The sequence below is a fragment of the Galeopterus variegatus genome, unplaced genomic scaffold (genome assembly GCF_000696425.1).
Source record: "Galeopterus variegatus unplaced genomic scaffold, G_variegatus-3.0.2 Scaffold168, whole genome shotgun sequence".
Classification (NCBI taxonomy): Eukaryota; Metazoa; Chordata; class Mammalia; order Dermoptera; family Cynocephalidae; genus Galeopterus; species Galeopterus variegatus.
This window is the reverse complement of record NW_007726279.1, coordinates 269,478-290,897: the sequence shown is the minus strand read 5'-3', so window position 1 is coordinate 290,897 and position 21,420 is coordinate 269,478. Positions and strand designations below refer to the sequence as shown.

At 38.9% G+C, this 21,420-nt stretch overlaps 1 protein-coding gene across 2 annotated transcripts in view; it reads right to left on the bottom strand.

Annotated features, from left to right (window-relative positions):
* Nucleotides 1–18,461, bottom strand: part of GOLGA5 (golgin A5) — a 42,607-nt gene extending 24,146 nt beyond the window's left edge. The window contains exons 1-5 of one of the 2 annotated variants that reach the window (XM_008594891.1): nucleotides 18,282–18,461; nucleotides 14,640–15,216; nucleotides 5,696–5,917; nucleotides 4,000–4,219; nucleotides 3,441–3,564 (exon numbers count right to left, since the gene is read on the bottom strand). In XM_008594891.1, coding sequence (XP_008593113.1) covers nucleotides 3,441–3,564; nucleotides 4,000–4,219; nucleotides 5,696–5,917; nucleotides 14,640–15,186 — 1,113 coding nt within the window. In that variant the 5' untranslated portion in view covers nucleotides 15,187–15,216; nucleotides 18,282–18,461. Of the gene's footprint in view, nucleotides 1–3,440; nucleotides 3,565–3,999; nucleotides 4,220–5,695; nucleotides 5,918–14,639; nucleotides 15,217–17,823; nucleotides 17,990–18,281 lie in introns of those variants that run through there. The other variant, XM_008594898.1, reaches the window with a different exon arrangement.
* Nucleotides 18,462–21,420: the final 2,959 nt, after the last annotated feature.

The window sequence follows — 21,420 nt, the reverse complement described above, 5'->3', positions numbered from 1 at the left end:
TACCAACCTTATACCAACACCGGAAAAAAATATAATACAACAAAAAAGGAAAACTATAGACCAATTTCCCTAATGAACACAGATGCAAAGATCCTCAACAAAATACTAGCAAATAGAGTCCAACAACACATTAAAAAGATCATTCACCATGATCAAGTGGGGTTCATCCCACGGATGCACGGATGGTCCAACATATACAAATCAATAAACGTGATACATCACATCAACAGAATGAAGGAAAAAAAACATGATCATTTCAATAGATGTAGAAAAAGCATTTGATAAATTCCAACACCACTTCATGATAAAAACAGTCAACAAACATGGTATAAAAGGAACTTACCTCAACACAGTAAAGGCTGTATACAAAAAATACACTGCTAGTATCATACTGAATGGACAAAAACTGGAGGCTTTTCCTCTAAGATCTGGAAAAAGACAATGATGCCCACTTGCCCCACTCTTATTCAACATAGTATTGGAAGTTCTAGCCAGCACAATAAGGCAAGAGAAAGCAATAAAGGGGATCCAAATTGGAAAGAAGGAAGTCAAACTATCCCTATTTGCAAATGACATAATTGTATAAATAGAAAACCCTAAAGATTCCACCAAAAAATTACTAGAACCAATAAATGAATTCAGTACAGTGGCAGGATACAAAATCAACACACAAAAATCGACAGCCTTCCTATATGCCAATAACAAAATAGCTGAAGAAGAAATCAAGGAAGTAATCCCATGCACAATAGCTACCCCAAAAAAGAAATACCTAGAACTAAATGTAATGAAGGAGGTGAAAGACCTCTGAAATGAAAACTATAAAACATTGGTGAAAAAATTGAAGAGGAGGGCCGGCTCCGTGGCGCACTCGGGTGAGTGCAGCGCTTGGGAGTGCAGCAGCACTCCCGCCGCGGGTTCGGATCCTATATAGGGATGGCCGGTGCACTCACTGGCTGAGCGCGGTGCGGGCAACACCACACCAAGGGTTGCGATCCCCTTGCCGGTCACAAAAAAAAAATTGAAGAGGACACAAATAAATGGTCGGATCCTATATAGGGACTCCCGCCGCGGGTTCGGATCCTATATAGGGATGGCCGGTGCACTCACTGGCTGAGCGCGGTGCGGGCAACACCACACCAAGGGTTGCGATCCCCTTGCCGGTCACAAAAAAAAAATTGAAGAGGACACAAATAAATGGAAAGATATCCCACGTTCATAGGCTGGAAGAATTAACATCACCAAAATGTCCGTGTTACCCAAAGCAATCTACACATTCAACACAATCCCTATAAAAATACCAATGACTTTCTTCAGAGAAAGAGAAAAAATGATCTTAAAATTTGTATGGAACCCCAAAGAACCCGTACAGCAAAAGCAATCTTGAACAAAAGAACAAACTGTAGGAATCACACTTCCTGACTTCAATATATACAAAAAAGCTATAGTAACCAAAACAGCATGGTACTGGCATAAAAACAGACAGACCAATGGAATAGAATAGAAAGCCCAGAAACAAACCCACACACTTACAGTCAACTGATTTTCAACACAGGTGCGAAGAACATACAGTCAGGAAATGACAGCCTCTTCAATACATGGTGCGGGGCAAACTGGATATCCAGAAGCAGAAGATTGAAACTAGATGCCTATCTCTCATCATACACAAAAATCAACTCAAAATGGATTAGAGACCCAAATTTAAGACCCGAAACTATGAAACTACTAGAAGAAAACATACGGGAAATGCTACATGAAGTGGGAGTGGGCAGTGCTTTTTTGAACAAGACCACAAAGGCACCAGCAACTAAAGCAAAAATAAACAAAAGGGACTACCTCAAACTAAAAAGCTTCTGCATGGCAAGGGACACTATCAACGAAGTGAAGAGACAACCTACAGAATGGGAGAAAGTGTATGCAAACTACACAGCAGACAAAGAACATACAGAATATATAAGGAATTCAAACAATTCAACAGCAAAAAACCACAAATAACCCAATTAAAAAATGGGCAAAGGCAGGCCGGCCCGTGGCTCACTCGGGAGAGTGCGGTGCTGATAACACCAAGGCCCCGGGTTCGGATCCCATATAGGGATGGCTGGTTCGCTCACTGGCTGAGCGTGGTGCTGACAACACCAAGCCAAGGGTTGAGATCCCCTTACCGGTCATCTTTAAAAAAAAAAAAAAAAAAAAAAGGGCAAATGACCTGAATAGACATTTCTCGAAAGAAGACATATAAATGGCCAACAGGCACATGAAAAAATGCTCAAAATCACTAATCATCAGGGAAATACAAATTAAAACCACAATGACATATCATTTCACTCCAGTTAGAATGGCTACTTTCAACAAGACAAAAAATAACAAATGCTAGTGAGGATGTGGAGAAAAGGGAACCCTCCTACATTGTTGGTGGGAAACTAAATTGGTACAGCCACTGTGGAAAACAGTATGGAAGTTCCTCAGAGAACTAGAAACAGATCTACCTTACGATCCAGCTATCCCACAACTGGGTATATACCCAAAGGGAATGAAATCAATATATGAAAAAAACACCCGCACTCCTATGTTGACTGCAACATTATTCACAATAGCTAAGAGATGGAATCAACCTAAATGCCCATCAATGGATGAATGGATAAAAAACTGTGGTATACAACACAATGGAATACTATTCAGCTATAAAAAGAAATTATATCCTATCATTTGCAGCAACATGAATGGAACTGGAAACCATCATGTTAAGTAAGGTAAGTCAGGCACAGAAAGACAAATACCACATGGTCTCACTGATATGGAAACTAAAGTGGAAACTTAAAAAAAAAAAAAAAGTGGTTCCCATACAGGTAGAGGGTAGAATAATGGTTACCAGAGGTTGGGAGGGGAAAAGGGTGAGCAGGATGAGAAGGGGTGGACTAGTGAATACAAAACTATGTTATCTACCTTCAGTGAATCATTGTGCAGTATATGCATGTATTGAAACAAAACACTGTACTCCATAAAAATAAATTTTAATAAAATTTTTAAAAAAGAACTCCAAAAAAAAATTTAAGAGTAAAATTCTAAATAATATCATGTACAATTTTCTTTTGAAGTAAATGAATCAGATTAAACTGGAATCAGAAAAAGCTTAAATAAAAAGAATAAACAAGATGCCCCCAAATCAGCATTTAATCAAATAATGGTAACACTTGTTGCACACCAAATTAAGTGAAAGATCTATATCTCTAATGAATATCAACTATTTTAACTGTATCTCAACACATAAAATTCATTTAACAAGAATCAAGCTAAATTTTCAAATATCTGGTTTTTGTCTCAGAAACAGAATTTCCTGAAATGCACTGCAGAATTTTATAAAAAAGGGTAAATGTTATGAAATAGCATAAAGTCATTCCTCCTTGTCCAAATGACAATAGAACTCTGTTGTCTCCAATTCTAACCTGCATTTGTTTATAACTCTCTTGCTCTCTCTTCAGAGTGGCGTCCGCTTCATACAGTCTCTCCTGAAGAGTTTGCAGAGCTTGATTCTGTAGGCTACTACCTTCACTGTGATCCTGCATTATTCTAAAAGAAAATGCATCACGTGAAATAACTCATTTCCAGTGTACAAGTGATAAGGTAAAATAATTTTTAAAGCATCAGCTTGCTTAGTTGGGCACAAAAAAGATGGTTTGACAAAAACATTCTTAGAGAAATTTTTTTCCTTTCTAATGCAATGTAATCTATATTTTTAGGCATCCAAATGTAAGCACACACCACGTATCAAAAGATGGAATGATACTATGCTCTTCAAATACTTTTAACTTCAGAATTTGCTAGCAATGCTTCTCAAAGTTCATACAATAAATCCATTTTAATCACACACATTTCCAACACCACCAAATGAAATTTTCCTTCATGTAGACTTCCAGAAAGCTAAATTTTCACTATGTACAATGCTTATCATTACTTGTATTGAAAAGAAAGAATCATTCTAGCTAATTTTTTTTCATCACCTACCGTGATTTTTCACTCTGTAAGGCTTCTAATGCTTCTGTACGAGTATTCAGTAGCTGGTCGGCTTCTTGGAGTCTCACTTTCAGTACAGCCAGCTGGGAATCCTTTGCAGCCACCACTTCAGTCAGGTCATCTACTTGGGCTCGGAGTTCTCGAGTTATTCGATCACTCTTTGAATGGTCAACATTCCACTTTTCAACTCTTGCTCTTGCTTTATTTAATTCTACAAAAAATGAAATTTCTCTATGCAAGCAATACCAAATACCTCTTTCTCAGAGCACACATAGATTCTCCTTTGAGTCCCTTTAGTACTTGACTTATTGCCAAAATTAGGAGTTTACAAATATCTTCAAGTTTTATTTATTTATTTTGCCCCATAAGGGACACCTATTTTTCAAGGCCAGTGTTTACACCTATGTTACAGTTAATAGATTAGAAAGGGGCATGAAGCTAACTGCTCTTCTATAATGTTGTTTTTTCTGGAGACAGAAAATCAAGCATTTGGGAACCAAAACTAGTAGACAGCACAGTGTTAATAAAAATAAAATGGCCAGTGGATTTGTGGAGTTCTGCTAGAGACGGGGGAAAGACTGGAAATCCAAATCAAAGGTACACCCCAGTAAGAATAAAACAAACAAAAAAATCTGAAGATAAACACAAGACCATCCCCTCAAGATGTGAATCATCCTTTTGTCTAGAGTATCCATGCAGTATATGCTACCAACCTGTTTGTCACTTAGTAACCCTCTAGGTCATTAGATTGGCTGTTGCCGGATCACAGTGCTTGTGTTCAAGTAACCCTTATTTTACTTATTCTAGTTATCGTTAATCTCTTACCATGCCTAATTTATAAATTAAACTCTATCATATATACACACAGAAAAAAACATAGTATACAGAGTCTGGTATTATCTAAGATTTCAGGTATCCTCTGAAGGTCTTGAACATATCCTCTGTGGATAAGGGGGAACTACTGTATATCTACATTAGTCTGGGTAAAGTGAAGCCTTTCGTAAAGTTGGTCTGACTAGTCACACTATCTTCCTATTCCACTCTCATGGGCCTCCAACCAGCCTTGGCAAAACTTTACCCACTGTCCACTCACTCCTTTCCAATTAGCCCTGGAGCCAGGGTAATTTTGTTTTTCTTTTGTTTTCTCCTCAGCCACACTTACAATAACATTCACACCTTCCCCTGTTGCTACCTCAGTCATGATTATTCGCTTTTTAATTACCCATTTCTGTGGAATCAGAGGGTTTTCTACTTCAGGACCACCTCACTACACAATTCCCAAGGGCACTATCCAAACTGAATTACATATACATTTTACGCCCCCCGGAGCAGCAATACTGTGATTCTGCCTACTAGTGTCCACTTTGCCTCATCTCACCTTTGGTCCATGGAAGAGTTCCCCTTGAAAAGTCAGAAAAAAATAAATCAAACAAAAAAATTACTAATGTTTGGTTCCTCTCAGTTCTTAAATTTCATGGTTCCTAAACACTGACCAAAAAAGCCAATAGTCTATGTTTCGGTTTGGTGAAGGACGATTGGTCCCATTTCCAAATCTGGGCCCTATAATTCTATGAAAATACCCTTTTGCAAGTCTCATTTAAACTATTCCTAATAGTTTAGATGTAACGTTTTTAGTTCATTTTTGAAAGTTAAATTCCTAATCCTGAACAATTTAATAAGGCTTTACCTTCTTGAGTTTCTTTGGATCTTTGAAGTAATGAGGCCATTTCTTGATTTAAAGACTGAACTTCATTCCTCAATAGCTGATTCTCCAGTCGAAGATTAGACAGTTCGTGTGATTTGCTGTCATCATTAGGTGCTGGGTTGTGATTAGTGCAGGTAGTATTTGATGATGTATTTTCCTGTGAAGAATGCTCTTGGTTTTCAGAGCCAGAATTATTAGCGGCTTCTGTAAACAAAAGAATACATTTTCCTTACATTGGCATGCTCACCACATATGCATTAGTAGTTTATTTTGGCTCATGTTGACTGCTATAGCTCAAATATCATAAAAAGTAAATTTAAATTCTCAATATATTTCCCTCTGATAAAAATTCATTCTCATAAATGGAGCCAATAGACCTTTAAGGATTCAGTGGATACAGTGTATGAATGGCAATGGAGAATACGAGAATACAATTCTGGGAGGGAGATAGAGATAATTTAAATGGTTGGGTTTAAGTAAAAAGGATTTCAGTTTCCCTTTTGTTTTTGAAATGTTTTTGAAAAAAAAAAAGGGAGAAGTCTCAACACTGAAAATATAAAAAGACACAATAGAACAGCTATGGATTTCAAGTAAAGGAAAGTAATAACAGGTCACAGTGATTTGTTATATACCAAACTGGAATCTAAAACATCATAACCAAAAGACAGAGACTCATGAATTCAGATTCATCTTGTTTTTGTTACTAAATGTGATAAAGGCATGATTCACGTTTTGGGGGGTCGGGGCAGGACAGAGCAGAAAGGTGTAAGATTTCATCACACTTCTCAGAACAGAGTGCAATTTAAAACTTATAAATTGTTTATTTCTTGAACTTTCCATTTTTTAAAATTTTCCAACTGCAACTGACAGTGGGAAACTAAAACCACAGAGAGTGAAACTGTGGATAAGGGGGGACGAGTGTAGAAATAAAGCTTTTCCTGAGACCCTGTATTTAATATTGAAGCTTACTTCAATATTAAAAAAATACCTTCTTTGGTAGCAAACTGCAATTACAGATGGCATATGATGGTGTGGAAATGCCACTGTATTCTGAAATGAAGCACTACATTGCTCTTTTTGCATCAATTTCTTAGGCCAAAAGAATAACATTTTTGCAATAGTAACTGAAAGAAAAAGATTCTTTCCTGTGTTTATCTTTAGCTTTTGTTTGTTTTGTTCTTACAGGGGTATACCTTTGATTTGGACTTCCATTCTTTCCCGTCTCTAGCAGAACTCCACACAAATTCATTGATCATTTTAGCGTTATTAACAGTGTGCTATCTACTAATTTTGTTTGTTTTTATAACCTTTTATGCTGAATGCATAACTCATTAATTTACTTCCTTCCTTTATCTTTAGTGTAAATATTTAAGGCTATAAATTTTCTTCTAAATACTGCTTTAGATATTATCCCGGAAGTTGGGAAATACACTTTCTTTTTAAAATCTTCATTTTGGAAATTGTACTTTTTCTTACTCTAAAAAAAATTATGTGATACGAACTGGCTGGCTAGAGCGTGGTATTATAATACCAAGGTCAAAGGCTTGGATCCTTGCAGCTGCCAGCCGCCACCTCCCCCCCAAAATTATGTGATTAAAAAAAATGAGGCTGGCCGGTGGCCAGTTAGCTTAGTTGGTTACAGCACAACCCTGTAACACCAAGGTCACAGGTTTGGATCCCCTTACCAGCCAGCTGCAAAAAAACCAAAAACAAAAACCCAACTATATCTGAATGATAAAACTGACTAAAACAATAACGATATGTGTAAAGATCTCTACAAGGTTTGATAAACAAATGGTCAATAATCAAAGTTCTCAGGGAAATGCAAATTAAAATCACAATGAGAACCAATACACACATGCTAGAATGGCTAAAATTAAAAAGACAACACCAATGTTGGTGAGGATATGGAGCAACTAAAACTATCATACACTGCTGTGAAAGTACAAAATGGTACAACCCCTGTAGAAAAAAGGTTTCATGATTTCTTATAAAATTAAAAATGCACCTACCCTTTGACCCAGCAATTCTAGTCCTAAGTATTTATCCAAGAAAAATAAAAACATTTACTCAGAAAGTACAAAAATCTTCACAGAAACTTTGTTTGCAATACTTCAAAACTGGAAACAATCTCAAGAGAAGTATGAATAAACTGTGGCATATCCACACCATAGACACTAAACAAAAATAAAAAGAAAAAATAGTAACATAGATGAATCTCACTAACATAGTTACATATCAGATTAGAAAGTGCACACACTATATGATTCCATTTATATGAAGTTTTAGAAGAAACAACTAAGGTGAAAAAAAAATTAGAAGAGCAGGTACTTTCAGGGATCGAGTAGGGAAGTTAACTGGAAAAAAACATGAGAAACTTTCTGGAGCAAAGGAAACCTATATCACGATAAGGACGTGGGTTACATAAGTACAGCCATTTGTCTATATAGCTTAAGATTTTTGTGCAGTTTGATATAAATAAATTTTACCTAGAAGAAAAAACTAATAATTAAGTGTGGTAGGGAATGGGTAGAAATGAAGATGACTTAAAAATGGAAGTGTTGGGCCGGCCTGTGGCTCACTCGGGAGAGTGCAGTGCTGATAACACCAAGGCCACAAGTTTGGATCCCATATACGGATGGCCGGTTTGCTCACTGGGTGAGCATGGTGCTGACAACACCAAGTCAAGGGTTAAGATCCCTTTACTGGTCATCTTTAAAAAAAAAAATAAATAAATAAATAAATAAAAATGGAAGTGTTTATCAGTATTGAAGCTGGATGATGGGTATGGAGGGTTCACTGTACTATTCTGTCTACTCGGTACAGGCTTTAAATACTCCATATAAAACTTTTTTTTTTAACTGACTGCAAAAAGTCCTCAGATCAAGCAAGTAAAAAGAATGAGGAAGAATAAAGATGTGAAAGCATAATTAACAAATTTAATGCAAGGATATATATAAGACAAAGCACCCAAATGCAGAGCACATCTCTTTTTCAAGGATACATGGAATACTTAGAAAAACTGACTTTATAACTTTATGGGACGTAGAACAATTCTCAGATTTCAAAGAATTGGTATTATAGACCATGCTATCTGACCTCAATGCAATGAAGCCAGAAATCATAACTTAAAACTAGAAAAATCTCATGTTTTAAATTATGAAAAACATTTTTTAAATAACTCATGGATCAAAGCAAAAAAATCATAACTAAGGGCTGGCCTGTGGATCACTTGGGCGAGTGTGGTGCTGATAACACCAAGGCCGTGGGTTTGGATCCCTATATAGGGATGGCGGGTTAGCTCACTGGGTGAGCATGGTGCTGACAACACCAAGTCAAGGGTTAAGATCCCCTTACCGGTCATCTTTAAAAAAAAAAAAAAGAGTATTTGTTTATTCAACAAATAAATGGCAAGAAAGAAGGTAATGGGGTACTCTATAGATTAAGAGAATCTTAAGAGGTATCTCAACTCTTGTTTGAATTCTGAAATAAACCAAATATTAAAAAAAAATATGAGACAAACAGAGAAATCTGAACATTGACTAGATATTAAGGAATTACGAAATTTTAAAGGTCATAACAGTGTGAATGTTTGTTTTTAAAAGCTTGTATTTTTTAGAGTAACAAAATGAAATGTTTATAGAAGAAATGATAAGATTTGTGACTTGCTTCAAAATAATTCTGTGGAGGGTGGAGGCAAAAAAAAAAAAAAAAAAGCGTGGGAAATAAGGGTACAAAATGAAACAGGAATAGCCATATGCTACATATTATTGTAGCTGGATAACAGGTAACATGGGAGGTCATCACTCTTTGTTTTGGTAGGTTTAAAATTTCCAAAATAAAGATTCTAAAAAGAAATAAAGTATATATCCAAGCTTCGGGGATAATATCTAAAGCAGTATTTAGAAGAAAATGTATAACCTTAAATATTTACATTAGTGATATAAGGAAGGAAGCAAATTAATGGGTTATGTATCCATCTGTAGAGGTTATAAACAACAAAATAACACAAAGAAGCAGAAATTAACAAAATAGGAAAGAAACACACTAGAGAAGAACATAACCAAAAATAGTTCTCTGGGAGCTATAAACAACATTAGGCCAATGAATTTTAAAATGGTACATGATGTTGAAACTCATCCAATTGAATACTTTAAATACATGCAGTTTTTTGTATGTCAATCATACTTCATTGAAGGTGTTCAAAAATATAGGCATTTAGCACATGCCAGGCACATGGTAAGGGTTTAATATATGCCAGATATTGATATTCTTCAGGCAGGATGTGTATCAAGGTTTGTTTTCTGCAGGGTGAGTATGAATGATTAGATTAGTGCCTGATTGTGTTACAGTTTCAGCTATGATACCTTCATTATTTTCCTGAAATTAAATAAAATAAATATAATCCCTCCAAAATGTATATGATATAGACAGATTCTTAGAAAAAAATGACATAACTCACCAAAAACAAATTCAAGAAGAAATGAAAACCAATTATATCAATAGTCAAAATCTTTCACTAAGAATAACCCAGTCCCTGATGGTTCTACCAGTGAGTTCTAGCAAACATTCAGGGAATAAATAATCTCAGTCTTACACCAATTAATTAAGACAATAGAAAAAAAAAGGGAACACTTTCCAATTCATTTTATAAGGCTAACATAACTGTATACTAAGATAAGTGCAAAAATCCTAAACAGAATATTAGCAAACTGAAAGTTTGGTTTTATGTTTAAAAAATTTGATTGGTTTGTATATTTATATTAAAGAAGAAAAATCATATTATCATCTCCATAGGTAAGAAAAAAAATACCTAAAATTCAACATGATAAAACTCAAACTAGATATATATGAGAACTTCTTTAACCTGATAAAAAGTACCTATGGAAAACTTACAGGCCGGCCTGTGGCTCACTTGGGAGAGTGTGGTGCTGACAACACCAAGTCAAGGGTTAAGATCCCTTTACTGGTTAACTTTAAAAAAAAAAAAAAAAAAGAAAACTTACTACAAAATCATACTTAGTAAAACGAAATATTCCCTTCAAGACAAGGAACAAGACAAAATTGGATGTCAAGTTCTAGCCAATGAAGTAAGGCAATGAAAAGATTTTTTAAAAAAGACAAAAGGGCTAAGAAGAAACAAACTGCCATTATTCACAGATGATATGATTGTGGTATTCAAAATCTAAATGCATGTAAAGAAAAATATGAAGATTAAGAACTATCTATGTTGCTGTGCATGTACATACAAAAACCAATATCACAGCAACAGCAGAGAACAAAAAGTTTTAAGCAATACCATTTATAATAGCTCAAAAAATATGAACTGCTCATGAAGAAATCTAACATAAAGTATGTAAGACCTTGGAGAAAACAATATCTTAATGAAAGACATTAAAAAATAAGTTGAAATTATACCATATTAATGGATTAGAAAAGTCTATATAGTAAAAGTGCTGATTCTCACCAAACTGTCTATACAGAAGCAATGAATTCCCAATAAAAAGACCAACAGAAGTTTTGTAAACTTGGCAAATTTTAAAATGCATATGGAAGTACAAAAGTCCAAAACAGCATTTTTTTTTTTGAAGAACGACCACAAGGTGGGAGAAGTTGCCCCATCAGATATCAAGGAATATTATAAAGATACATTAGTTAAGACAGTGTGGCATCAGCACAAGGATACACAAATAAACCAATGAAACAGAATTAAGTCCCAGAAACAGACTAATGAATAGATGGATATTGGATATATGACAGAGGTGGTACTGCAAACTGGTAGGGAAAAGTTTTTTTAATAAATGATGCTGGGACAGCTAATTTCCATATGGGAAAAAATGGAATTGGATGCCTACCTCACACCATACATAAAAATCAACTTTAGGTAGGCACCTAAATATGAAAGGCAAAACTATAAAACCTTTACAAGAAAATATAGGAAAACATCTTTATTTTTTATTTTATTTTTGGAAGCTGGCCAGTATGGGGATCTGAACCCTTGACCCTGGACGTTACAAGGCTGTGCTCTAACTAACTGAGCTAACCGGCCAGCTCCCGGAAAATATCTTTATGACCTCAGGGTAGGGCAAGATTTTCTAAGACACAAAAAACACAAACCATAAAGAAGGATAAATTCATCTACATTAAGAACCTCTATTCATCGAGACACCATAGGGGTAAGGAGGACTAAGGTAAAACTGGTGGAGACTGAGAAAGAATTAGCATTTAGAATATATAAAAAATGTGGGCTGGCAAGTTAGCTCAGTTGGTTAGAGCGCAGCCTTATAACCCCAAGGTCATGGGTGTGGTTCCCAGTACCAGCCAGCCACCAAAAAAAAAAAAAAAAGAATATATAAAGAATGTCTATGAATCAATAAGAGAAAAAAAAATGATCAAAAAAACTTGATTAGGGGCCGGCCTGGTGGCGCACTGCTACAGTGCGCTGCTTGGGAAGCGTGGCAGCGCTCCCGCCGAGGGTTCGGATCCCACATGCAGACCGGTTCCCGCTCACTGGCTGGGCGAGGCGCCGGGGCAACACCAAGGTTTGCAATCCCGTTGCCGGTCCCCGGTCCGGTACGGGGGCAACACTGAGGGTTGCGATCCGTTGCCGGACACGGAAAAAGACAAAAAGACAAAAAAAAAAAAAAAAAAATGTCAATAATCCCAAGGTTGAGACCCTATCCTGGAGAAACAAACAATTTTTATAACTCCTGTATATTATAACTGGCTCTAATTCATTTCCCTGCCAACCAGATTCCCTTTGGTCCACCCTCTACAATTAAATGCAAATTGTTTTCCTTAAAAGTAGAAAAATAATTCATATCAACTCTTGGTTTAAAGACCTTTATCAGCATCACACCGCCTATGGCAGTCATTTTCAAATTGTATTGGCCTAACAACCACCTAAGGAACAAAGAAAATTCAGATGCCCTGGCTCCATCCCCAGAACACCTGATTCAAGAAGTCTGGGGAAGCACTCAATAATTCATTTTTTATTAATCACACAAGTGAGTCTAATGCAGGTTATTCAGGGAACAAACTTGAACAATGATCTATTAGAATAATGGGTTTAAACAAGCAAATAGTGTCATACAAGGGCCTTCACAAACAGCTCTCAACTTTCATTACTAGCTTCATTTTCTTCATCGTCATCTATCACACACTCACTGTTTTCAGAATTTTCTTACAACCTTTTTCTATTCTATCAACCCTTTAAAGAACCTGCTCTTTCTACATGGAATGCTGTCTCCAACCCCTTTTATTCTTCACCCAGCAAACTCCTATTCACCCTTTAAGACCGAACTCAAAACACAGACCCTCTGTGAATACTTTCCTGAATACCTTAGACAATTTCTTATAAGCCTCCTCTTGCTCCAACAAGACTCTGACCATACTTCAGTGACTGCATTTACTACACTATATGTAAATTACCTGCTTACATGTCTATCTCACCCACTAGACCCTTCTGCATCCTTGTACCCAGTAAGTTCTCAATAAATGTTTGTATAATTAATCAAGACAGTTGAGAATTTAGGAGTATGTGAAGATAATTAACCAACTATTAGTGCATGCTTCTCTCTTCAAAGCACAAAACCGCCTGCTTCTATACAACTTTTTATCTTGAAGATACAAGACTGATTTTATTCACTAACAGCTAAGACAGTGAGAGAAATTAACATAACAAGCTTCTATTAATCATCAACTCTACAATGAATCCCTGCAAAAATCTATCATGTTTATTGCTGTTAAAAATGTTTAGTAGGGGGAAGACATTCTATTTTATGGAATAATGTGTTGCCCAATTTTAGAATCACAATCAAGCCAATTGAGATCCTAACTAAATTCGTTGTAATTCTGTTCTTTGACACTCTGAACCCCTCTAATTTCAAGGTAAAAAAAAACCCCAAAAAACAAAGAAATGAAGAAATAATATTTGCACAAATAGGGGATAACTAAAAGAAAAAAAAAAAAGGCAAGATGAATACACTGAGTATCAGCACAACCAACTTATTTGCTTTTTAAAAATAACCCAGGGCCAGATCATCTTCATTTCAATTTTTTAAACTTTAAATACGTTATTCTTTCCCCCGTGCCCTGAAATTACAAGAACTCTCCATTGCCTTGATATTGAGAACACACTGAGCTGAGTGCTGACATGCTGGAGCAGATGTTCTCAATTCCTCTGCCTCCAGAGGGTGTGGGCAGCCTAGGCAAAATGTTTAGTAGGTACTTGAATTAGCGATGTTACCATATTAACCTCATTTTGCAAGTGAGAAGACATACTTGTAGAGGTAACTTCACAGTGAATTAAACAACTGAAAACCAGAATTCTACGCTCTTACTTCACTACTAGGTCAATGCCTTCAACTGTTCAATTTGGATCAAAGCTCAGTTTCTCAGCTTTACTTCTGGAGGATGTGAAAGGGGATCACACAAAAAACAAGCCAGAATATATGTGAAAGATAGCCGCCTGTCATTTTTATAATCCCAATAACAAAAAGAAATGAATTGAGATAGTCTGAAATGCAAAATTACACATTTTTTTTCTTTTTATTTTTTGGCAGCTGGCCAGTATGGGGATCCAAACCTTTTGAAATTACACATTTTCTTTCAGATTTCAAAATTTTCTTTTTTTAAATCTTAAAATATCATAGAAAATCAATTTTGACATAATTTCTTAGTTGCTGGGTTGGGTAAAGTTACCCTACAGACAACATTCAAAGGTCCCTACTATAACTGTATAAATATATTGACTAATAGTATTCAATCTATCTCCCCTGTTTACACCACACATTTGCAGAGAGCCTGCCCTTATACTGTGGGGACAGATCCCATAAGTGTGCAGAAACACTATCAGAATGTTTTAGGCTGTGATGACACATCGAATTTGCTTAACTCTAAAAGAAATAGAGGACTGATTAACTACCATGGATCTGGCTCCCAGAAGAATTTTCTTCAGTGGTTTTGATGGTGGTTATACTCGTGTTCACAGAACTGACACTCGATGTTTGAGAATTCTGAAAGACGGGTGTCTTGCCCTTTTCTTTTTTGATTTCCACCCTACTGGTAGGCTCCTTCTGTGAACTATTAAGAAAATCAAATAGCAGCTCATCATCAGGTTCTGACTTTTTTCTTCGAACAAACTGGGATGAAGGCCTAGGAACAGATGCATTTTCAACAGGATGAGAGGTCTCCACTGGTGTCCTAGATCCTACTTTCACATTCGCAGTGCCAGCTAAGACGGTGGCTTTTTGATTTAGAATGTTATCAGCTGCTGAGGAAACATAAGTAGCTTTAGGTCCAGTCTGGTAAGTCAAATCTGTATTTTGCTGGTGAAGTTCAGAATAGTCAGTATTTTTGCTATATACGATATTGCTGGTGTTCTCTTTTCTACTAAGAGCTGTTGCAGCCCCTTGATCAACTCGGTTTAAAAGATCTTCTGCCCTTCCAGCAAGATCAGCAAACCAAGACATGATGGTAGCAGAATACTCCTACTGGTGAACCTGTAAAAAGGACATAAACTGATCAGTGTGCCATTAACAGCAGAGTATAATGGTTAAGACCAGGCTCTGGAGTCAGTACTGGGTTAAAATTCTAACCCTGCCTCTAACTAGCTAAGTAACTTTGAGCAAGCTTCTTAACGAAAGCTGAAAAACCTTATCTAAAAAATGGGGAATAAGTGTACTTAATTTACACGATGAAATAATACATAAAAAACACGTTGCAAAATGCTTGGCCCAGTAAGCACTCACTTTAGTAGTTGCTATTACCATCACTACAACTAACACTACTGTTTTTATTGTTACTGTTTCAATGAAGGGTGAATGTTTTTTTTTTTTCCTTTTTGTCTTTTTTCGTGTCCAGCAATGGATCGCAACCCTCAGTGTCGCGCCCGTACCGGACCGGCAATGGGATCGCAACCCTCGGTGTCGCGCCCACACCTCGCTCAGCCAGTGAGCGGGAACTGGTCTGTATGTGGGATCCGAACCCTCGGCGCTCGCGCTCCCAAGCGGTGCACTGTAGCAGTGCGCCACCGGGCCGGCCCGAAGGGTGAATGTTAACATAGTGAAACCATCAGTTATGGGCTAAATTGTCTTCTCTTCCCCTTCGTAACGGGATCGCAACCCTCAGTGTCGCACCTGTACCGGACTGGGACCGGCAATGGGATCGCAACCCTCGGTGTCGCGCCCACACCTCGCTCAGCCAGTGAGCGGGAACTGGTCTGTATGTGGGATCCGAACCCTCGGCGCTCGCGCTCCCAAGCGGTGCACTGTAGCAGTGCGCCACCGGGCCGGCCCGAAGGGTGAATGTTAACATAGTGAAACCATCAGTTATGGGCTAAATTGTCTTCTCTTCCCCTTCTTCCTCCCAAATTAATATGTCGAAGCCCTAACCCCCAGACCTCAGAACGTGACTATATTAGGAGAGAAGATCTTTAAAGAGGTAATTAAGTTAAAATGAGTCATTAGGGTGGGCCCTAATCCAATATGACTGATGCCCTTTTAAGAGGAGGAAATTTGGACACAGATATGCAGTGAGAAGACCATCTGAAGACACAGGGAGAAGGAGGCCATCTGCAAGCCAAAGAAAGAGGCCTCAGAAAAAAACCAACCTCACTGACCCCTTCATCTAGACTTCTTGCCTTCAGTATTCTGAGAAAATAAATTTCTGTTGTGCAAGTACGCAGTCTGTGGTACTTTGTTATGGCAGCTCTAGCAAATTAATACAGCACCCAAACAGCAAATAATCAATATGGCAAAATTCCAGTACAACCAAATAAAACAACGATTCTCTGAAGTTTGCTTTAATGTGCTAAAACTTGAAAAAAGTCATAACACCGAAGTCCAGGGTTCAGATCCCTGTATCAGCCAGCCACCAAAAACACTTCTTCTGATTAATACATAAGCTATCTTAATGTTAAACTGTAGCAATATTGTGGATAATTTAGGTGTGCACATACATAATTTATCTAAAGAACATGTTCAATAATTCAAATACTCAGTACCTACCATGTGCACATTAAGCTAAGTTCAGAATAAAGAAAAAGATTGTATAACTCATTCATTTGATTACATATATTTGGGTACTCATTAAGTGCCACAATAAATCCAAGTAATGATGAAGTAATTAACCCTCATGATATAGAAGAAAGAGCACTATAAAAAAGTCAACAACCATATCTTGAATGTGCATATTGTTCCTTTTGCCTGGAACTCTTTCACAGTTAACTTTTTCTTGTTCTCGGTCTTCACTTGAACACCATCTTTTTCTTTCTTTCTCTTTCTTTCCATCTAAACTGGGTCCTATCACTCTCTGTTCATGCCCTATTATTTTGCCTTACAATCCTTCGTGTTTTATAATTACATGTTATTGTTTTTTTCTTAATATCTCTCTCTCCCTCTTGGGGAAGGGGCTGGGGGACATTGACTGGATAAAGGCCATGTCTGTTTTGCTCACCAATGAATTCCCAGCATCTAGCACACAGTAGGCATTCATAAAACTGCTGAACGGATTTAATTTTTATGTGCCAGATGCTGTGTACACATTACCTTTATCACACACAATTTTCACAACCACATTATGTGGTAAATAGCAACGTCTTTTTTTTTTCTTTCACAAATTTGGAAAACGTTTACAAAGATCCCAGAGTTTAGATGGCAGCTCAGATACTCAAATCTAAGTCAGCCTAGTGCCAAACGCACTTTTTAACCATCTCCCCATATCTAGCCTCTCAAAATATAAATAACCTCAAGAAACTCAACCTTTAAACTTGTTCTTTACAAAATGTAATTACTACACATCTGTGTATTTCAAAGTTTAGGCGACATCAAATAAAAATGGAGGCGAAATACTTGGTAACATTTAAAACTCAATACAACGTATTATTCTCAAATTAACACTGGTGGTTGAGTAGGAGCAAATAATCTCTCCTAACAAAGCAATCAAAACACACTGATAATTCCTTATATCTTGCCTCCCATTTAGCCCAAAGTTAATAGGGCTTTAAAACAATAGCATGTGAATTAATGTTGATTACCTAATTAAACTAACGAGGGCCCTGGCCACTTGCCCCACTGACAAACTGGAGCGGACTTCAGAAGAACAAATACCTGAAGGAATTCCTGGGGCACTCACTGTCCTAGAGGCAGAAACAGTGCATGGGACGTGGGAGGGTCTGTAAACCGCAGTGGCGGTGCCTGCCAGGTGTCAGTACAAATGAAGGGACGCTGGAGATCAGCCTGTCAGGCCAGGTCGTCTGTTAGTCACTCGGTGGATCCCAGGTACGCGAGCGCGGAGCCCCTCTCTGTTCCCCACCCACCTCGTTCGGGCCTATGGAGTGGGAAGAGCGACCAGGCCGGGGTCGGAGGGAAGGAGGGAGGAAAAGGGAGGGAAGTAAACAACGCCGGCTGAAGCCCAAGGGGACTCTCCCGCCCCCTTCCTTAGACCCCAACAGGGCGAAGATGGGCGCGACCCGGCGGAAGGCGGAGACCAGAGTCTCCGCTGAGAGGACGGAGCCCCCTTTCCATACGGACCCGCCTCGTCCACTGGGCCCTCGCCGCCGCCTCACCTGAGGACTCCCGAGCGGCTGCACTGCGCCCCTCAGCAGCGGGCCGAGAGAGGGCCCAGGCTGAGTAAACCCCTTCCAGACCCGCCGTAACCCTCATACAGCTTCCGGGAGACGTGGAACAGCGGCGAGGACCCCACAACAGAGTGGCCTTCGAGCTGCCTGAGCGGCAGGGAACCGAGAGCAGCCACCTGCAGCGACTCAGGCGGCGGCGCCCGCGGCTGCGGGGGCCTCGCGCCTGACCACGCCCCTCTTCCGCCCGCGGAGAGACTGGGCAGGGGCAAGGCCTGCGTGCGTATGACGTAGCTCACCGCCCCCTGACGACGGCATACACGCGGCTGGCACAACATTGGAAGCCACGCCCACAAGTGGGCGGGCCTCATTGCGGGACACGTGGGGGGCAGAGGCGGTGCCGCGCCTGGAAGGAATTTGAGGCTTGGATTAGGCGGGCGGGGCGTGAGGCCCAGGTGTTCCTACCGACTTCACCTTTCTCCCTTCGCCTTCCCTCTTTTCCATAGTTTTATGGCATCAGATAGGAATACAGAAAACATGATTCCTGATTTCATGGAGCTTACTTTCTAGTGGCAGAGACAGATACTGCATAAACCAGTATATGAACAAGACAATTGTAGAGCATTACCAGAGCTGTAAAGACAAGAAGACTGGGAGAACTAGAAGCTAGGGAAGTATCTTAAATCAGGTAGTCAAGGACTTTCTGAGGAGGTGATGTTTGAGCTGAGACCCAAAGGTTGGTCCAGGCAGCGGTATTGTAGTTGTTATGTAAACAGTTCATTGAATATTTGAAATTATTCTAAAATCCACATTTAATAATTCAGCAAATATTCAGCACGTACTATGGGCACAGTATTGGGTTAATATGGCCCTAATGACAAGTCTACAACATAGTCCTGTTGGGAGGTGCTCGCACAGAGAATCCAAGACCAATGTTGGTATTACAGCTCTTTATTAGTTTACAGCTCTTTTTGGTGTTACAGCACTTTGTCGCTTGCAAGCAAGGAGAGCAGGAGCATCAGGCTAGTGTCTCCCTGAACAAAGGAAAGGGGCAGCCAAAACTTCCCTCCCAAATTCTCATTTAGGTCCTCTTATACAATGAGGGGTGCAAATCTCTTAATTCGGATTGGTTGGCTATGAGACATAGCTCATTGGTCAGTTCTGGAGCCAAATTTGCATTTGGCCCTTAGGGTGGTGCAAAACCGATTTTACCTTTCCTTAGCACATGGGTGCAGGAAGCAAGCTAGATTACAGAAGCCAAAGTTTGATATTAAAGACAGCCAAGCATAAAATTTCTTAACAGTTTCTCCAGTGGAAGGGGGCAGGTTTAACAATCAGAAAATGCCCAGGGTTCCCTGCTTCAGTCCCAAGTATCTCCATTTTCAGGTTGAGAAAACTAAGACAATGAGGTTAGGCAACTTGTCTAAGATCAGCTGCCCTAATAAGGAGTCCACCTTACTCCACAGCCTGTGCTGCTTAGACTCAATGTTTTCTTATCTCCAAATTAAATGTTGAAAGTAATTACAACTCCTTCTTTTCTTCCTCTCAAGTCAGGTTTAGCCCAGTGAAGATAAAAACTTTCAGCAGCACCAAGAGGTAATAATAATAATATTGCCATCTAACATTTATTGAGCTCTTCTTAAGTGCAGAATACTGTGTTAAGAATTTGATGTGCTTCATTGCGGTTAATTCTCACAAACACTGTAAAGAAAGTACTGTGGTTGACATTATTGTTCCAACTATGAACTTGCTCTTCCAGTTAAGGACTATACATCATCACCTGTTGCCATGTGACTGCAATGCATCCTATAGGAGGTGTCATACCTGGGTCTTCACAAACATGTCCCAACTGTTTCCAGAAAGGTTTCCAGTAGCTGTTTCCAGCCTAACTGACGTCAGGCTTGATCATATGACCTTCCTTTGGCCAATGGAATGTGAGCAGAAGTGTTTTTCACATCTGAGCAGAAGCATTAAGAGCTATTATGTATTTCCACCAATTCTCTTGGTCTTTTTCTTCTCTCAGGAGAATGGCCTGTCCCAGATGGAGCTGCCCCCTCAGCTTGGGTCCTGGAAGGAAAAAAATACGTGAAACAGCCCACATCTAACATGTCACATGAGTGAAAAATAAAACTTTGTTGTTAGAAACCACTGAGATTTAGGATAGTTTCTTACACGACCTTACCTAATGAAATGTGACTAATACATTCCCCTATTTTACGGATGAAGACACTGAGATTCAGTGAGGTTTAGTTACTTGCCCATGGTCACATAAGTAAGTTCAACATCTGGGATCAAACCTAGGTCAGTGTGACTTCAGAAACAATGTTTTTAACCATTGAAGAGTTGAGAATGAAAGAAGTTGAGGCAGAGCCAAATCTTCCATGTCAAAAAATTGACAGTGGGCAGGCCCCCAAAAACAGTGTTATAAGAACTCCCTAAGAGAATCAGCATATAGACACCTGCCACCCATAAGTCATTGGGGCCGAGGCTGGATTAGCCAGAGGAACAGCACAACCAACAGAAAAAAGGCTACAACCTTACCCAGTAAGAGAATTTGCCCTTTTCTTCCCCCCTGTTCCCTGCCCTAAAGTCACCAAAGGAACTAACGCCTAGAAGAGGAAGGGGGAGAAGGAAGCCTCTAGTGGAACCAAACTAGTCTGTTCCAGGGACCAGGGAAGTCTTAAACAAATAGGGATGTATTATGACTTCTGGAATGGCAGAGTGAGAAGCTTGGCAAATCCTCTCCCCCAAAAAACAATTATGTTATTGGACAAAATTGTGAAAAAACAGCCATTTCAGTTCCCTGGAAATCGACCACAGACATAACACAAATTAGGAAGCATTTATTCATGAAAACTACTGAACCTTGGGTAAGAACAGTGAGAGTCTGTGACATTTTAGCCTAGGGAAATTTCCAGTCCCTCTCCTCCAGCTCCAGCGGTGGGTAGTTCTATCAGGGCTTGGAAAGCTATGAAAACTGAAAACCAGCAGCTTTGCTGCCAGAGGGAGCTGACTTGATTAAGAATGGAGCCAGAAAAGCCCCCATGGCCAAAGGGAAGGCTCAGTTGGGAATACCAATATCACAGCGGCTGGGTTGCAATATTGGTTGGGCAGAGAACTGACTAGAAGG